Source organism: Etheostoma spectabile, chromosome 10 (genome assembly GCF_008692095.1).
Source record: "Etheostoma spectabile isolate EspeVRDwgs_2016 chromosome 10, UIUC_Espe_1.0, whole genome shotgun sequence".
Lineage (NCBI taxonomy): Eukaryota > Metazoa > Chordata > Actinopteri > Perciformes > Percidae > Etheostoma > Etheostoma spectabile.
Genome location: NC_045742.1, coordinates 1,114,384 through 1,119,146, shown reverse-complemented (window position 1 = coordinate 1,119,146; position 4,763 = coordinate 1,114,384). Strand labels below are relative to the sequence as shown.

The window sequence follows — 4,763 nt, the reverse complement described above, 5'->3', positions numbered from 1 at the left end:
AGATAGATAGATAGATAGATAGATACAAAGTATATATATGGCTTACTCTGGAGGGAACTACTAGAATTGTTAGGTCCTTGTAAATTCTAGAGTGGTCTAGACCTATTCTATCTGTAAATTCTAGAGTGGTCTAGACCTATTCTATCTGTAAAGTGTCTCGAGATAACTCGTTATGAATTGATACTATAATTAAAATTGAATTGCTCCGATTGTGTGCTGTAAGGGATTAACTCACTTTCAGTTTAGTCTCAAGCAGTTCCACACTGGTAACTAGATGTGTAACTCCAGTCTCATTCAGTCCGAATGCGATAGCATCTTCTCCAAGCGTGGCATAGAATGTCACCACTGTTACAAATGCAAAACACTCGGTTATAACATTGTTCACATGTTGTGACATGCCATCTTGCCCTGTACTTTACAAAACTGTAGTATACTTACATGGGAAGTTGTGCCTGAAGCATGCCTGGGCCGTGATCATCCACTCTGCTCTGGTTTCACAAAAGATTGCAATACTAGTTTTGGGATTCTGCCCCAGAGCTGCCAGTCCACTGCCAAACTCACTGACTGCAGTGTCCACTTCACGGTAGGAGAGCCACCTATACTCCCCCAAGATCAGCTAGCGGGGAGAGAGTCAGCATCAGACATCTGTCCTCACAAGCATCCCTCCCCCACAAAAAATGACAGTAATGGGAATCCTTACTTTTTTGAATACTTTACCGCTGGGTTGAATCTCATTCTCTCGACTCAGTATATCCCTGGTGCCGAGACAATCTGCCTGCCCAAAGCGCTGCACGGCATGCTTAAACAGCTTATCCAGTGTGTCCTTCCCCGGGATGTCCTCCGTGGCCAAGGAATCAAAGTGGTCGACAGAGCGGTATGGGCCCTCTGGGCGGCCTGTGGTGGAACGGGCCTTTATGCGCTTGGACAGCGCTTTTCTTTCCCCGGCACCAGTGATGTAGTACCAGGGAAGGAAGGACAAGGTGGAGTACAGCCATACCAAAAGGTGGACTGGAAATAAGAGGATGGACTGGAGGGAATAGTCTGACTGGAGACCCATACTGATCTCTGGAAGAGTGCTCAACAAACTATGAAGTCTATATTTTAATGGTGTGTAGGTCACTAGAGGTTAAAGGTGTGTCAGACGGGAAGCTTCAGAAAGAGAAAATCCCCCCCGAGTTGACAATGTCCAGAATCCCACAACTGTAGGGTGAGTATTTGGTCCGATGTCCCTGAAATGTTATACCTAAAGTTGGAATAAAAGAGAAAATACCATCAGAAAATAAGCACATGTGACATAATTAATCAATGCATTTTACAAGTCAAAAGTCAGGATTATATCAGTTCTGTGCCAGCAGCTGTCTGGAAGAGGCAGTTGTACTTTATCTGTTTTATGATAAATAAAAAGTCAGTGATGCACTGATGTAACCCCCCCTCCCTATCCAAAAGACCTTCCTTTTACACCGTGTGATTCACATTCCAGTGAATCATCGCTCTGATCTACGTCACAAATACTCTATGTGTATATCCAAGAGGAACATCTGGCTGTGCTCCTGAAGGGGGGGGCGCCTAAATAAAGATTGGGATTCTACGTTTTAAACTTTGGCCAGTGAGGTCGAGATCCTCCCACTGGCCCTGACCCCCCCACAATGGAAAGCCTCAGACAGGTGTCCAGCACACAGATGTCAAGACATTGGTAAGAGAGACATCAGCTGTTTCTCAGTGAAGGGGGGGGGGGGGGGGTGTGGGGGGCTGAACAGCATGCTGAACATTGTTTTACAAGGACCGCTTGACGCGGTTTCCTGATTATAATATGTATCAGAGCAAAGATTCTGCAGAAGCTTGGAGAGTGTCTCTGCCTTTTACTATCTTAGAAGCACTTTATATAAAATATGTTCAGGTTACATCCAGGTTTGCTACGTGGCCAGAGCCATGGTGGATAAAATCACATGCTGGGTAACATCTTCATCCACTCATCACTTTTTCACATAAACGTTCCTTTCAAAGTTTACTCTTTTCACTTAAATGGAAATCCTTAACCCTTTGACTTTTCTCATCAACAGTGATTGATTGGAACAGAACTTGATTCAAGTCACAAGTCATTAGATACTACAAGGGCACGCGACAGAGAGAGACTGACAGAGACACACACTTTCTCCGTGAGGGACTAGTTCATGGACGTTGAGCCTGGCAGTGGAACCAGGCTCCATGTCATTGTAGTTTCTTTAGTTTACACACCACACACACACACACACACCACACCACACACACAACACACACACACACACACACACACACTTTGTGTAATAAAAGCAGATGCTGCTCCCTCCACATTCCGTATGAAGCCGCTGTGAATCATTGTTCAGACTCGCTAGCTTTCTAGTTTTGTCTAGTCTAGAGGAATGGAATCAAATACAAAAAGCTTTCATTTGTGAAACCCAGGTGCGCGTGGAGAAAGGCAACACTGGCACATGCGTCCATCATGATGATGATGATGACGCGGAGTGATCCACCCAACCTGCCGTCACCTTACAGGAATGATACGCTTGTTACACAGTCATATACACATATGAATGGATTATTTCCATGGTAGAAGTACGTTAGACGGTTACTGCTCATGTAACCCATATAAATTCGGATTATATGCCAGAAATGTCCCCCCCCCCAGTGTGGGCTGGTTGCTTAGCGTCAGAACGTAACGTACAAAAGTTACGTCTTAAAACAATACAAGCTAACGTTACATTTAATTAAGCCACAAAAAGAATGTGTCAGGACCGGCTGTCTTAAACGAAGATGACCTGTGAGGCTATCTCAACCAAAGACTTTAACGTTATTTAACAGCTGTTTGACAATGGAGCGGGAAGATGAAGCCGCCGCTACACGCTGCTCCTCCGCCGAGTTGAGAAACGTTAGCTACCGAGGATGTAGCCACCCCAATTCAACGTTTCTCCACCCAATGAACCCGAACCACATCTACAAAGAGAAAAGACACTGCCTTTCCAGTGCTAGAGAGACAGAGAGACAGAAGAGACAGAGAGAGACAGACAGAGAGTCTAGGCACTCGTACCTTGCGCGGAGACCGACCAGTCGTGATGTTGTAGCTATCCCCCTCACAATGACCGACAGTTACCTTTCTATGGAACTACAGACCGGAATTCTACGTCATCTGATTCCATATTTCTGGACCAATGAGAACCCGAAGTGAATAGTGCTTCAGCCCCCCCCTCCCCCCTCCCCTCTTCCTTTTTCTTCTTACGTCCCGGTTTGAGGATAAATCATACAGGAAGTTCCGCCTCTGTAGTCATTCAGGTTACTCAAGTTCACGTCATTTATTGTCAAATGACCTATAAATGCATCAGCATAAAAGAACTACACAACTGAAAAAAACTACATGAGAATCTAAGATAAAATACAGGAATGAAACCATATGTAAAATAAGGTCATAAATAGAAAACAAACAAACTGAATGTAAACATAAATATATGCACATTGCTCTATCACGGTTTATATCTTCCTGAACTTTTGAAGAATGCATCTGTAATTCAATTCCACCATTTATTAGCCCCAGTGGGACCATACGTAGATTAGAACAGTGCACAACAAAATAGAAAACATGAAATTAAATATTAAAAAAACGACTTTAGCTAAATAAGCCTCAGGTTACACTTTACATAATAATTGAACATCAAATGAATGAGTGCAAAAAACAATCTAGGAACATTAATATAGAAATGAGATTCCGAAAATATTATATATCTGTATATTTGTTTAGGCCTTTATTGACAGGACAGCTGAAGACATGAAAGGGGAGGATGGGGGGGGGGATGACATTCAGCAAGGGCCTCTATATACGGGCCCCACTCTCAACCATGAGCTATCCGGGCGCCCAAGATATGAATTTTAATAGTGCAAAAAAAGCCAAAACTTCATGATAATGAATGTAAGAAAAGATCAACGCCAACATTGCTGACATAAAATAACAATGACCAGAATGACCATCCTAAGGGCAATATAAGTATACCCAGGATAGGTATTAGTAGCTCTATATATTTAGCATGGTGATTTGACGAACAGCCATAAGTCCACATGTTGTGTGTGTGTGTGGTGTGGGGGGGGGGGGAGTCCTGCAGCTTGGGCCTCCGAGGGATCACAGGGAACAGGACTTTGTAGGAGTCCTGTAGGATCCTGCCCCTGACGTTAGCGTCTGGTCGCGTTCAGTGGAGAGGGCTCCGGGGGGAGTAGAAGTATTTCTGGTATTTGAGGTTTGTGTTCTGAAGGCTGATGGAACCAGCAGGTGAAGAATGTCACCATGCTTTCAGTGAAGGAGTTGTACATTGTATTAGGATGTCCTTGCTGACCTTGGAGACACTCCCTCGTCCTGAGGACCTCCTCTGTGCTGGAAGCAAATTCCAGCAGGTTGTCAAGATTGGACCTAGGTATACAGATATCTTGTAACAATCTCCACCTGACTCCCAACTGGCCAAACCAGTGGCCTCTGCGTGTTGGAGAAGGTCACCCACCATCTCCTTCTACAGGCAGGAGTTTCACATCACTCTCCAAACTCATGAAGCGCTGAGCTGCGGTGCTGTCAGGGGCCCGAGAGCAGAGAGAAGAAGTATGTCATCAGCGAACCAGACAGAAGGTTGTCTGGGTGGCCCTGCAGTCACCCGTGGACAGAATGAGAGCAGAGGTGAAAGGACACAGCCGTGGGGAGAGGGGAGAGCCACAGGCCTGACATCACTCGTGGCCCTGATGGCCTTGACATG

At 45.0% G+C, this 4,763-nt stretch overlaps 1 protein-coding gene across 2 annotated transcripts in view; it reads right to left on the bottom strand.

Moving 5' to 3' along the window:
- acsl4a (acyl-CoA synthetase long chain family member 4a) overlaps positions 1-3,131 on the bottom strand; it is an 11,005-nt gene extending 7,874 nt beyond the window's left edge. The window contains exons 1-4 of one of the 2 annotated variants that reach the window (XM_032528816.1): positions 3,065-3,131; positions 701-1,243; positions 439-616; positions 236-345 (exon numbers count right to left, since the gene is read on the bottom strand). In XM_032528816.1, coding sequence (XP_032384707.1) covers positions 236-345; positions 439-616; positions 701-1,057 — 645 coding nt within the window. In that variant the 5' untranslated portion in view covers positions 1,058-1,243; positions 3,065-3,131. Of the gene's footprint in view, positions 1-235; positions 346-438; positions 617-700; positions 1,244-3,064 lie in introns of those variants that run through there. The other variant, XM_032528817.1, reaches the window with a different exon arrangement.
- Positions 3,132-4,763: the final 1,632 nt, after the last annotated feature.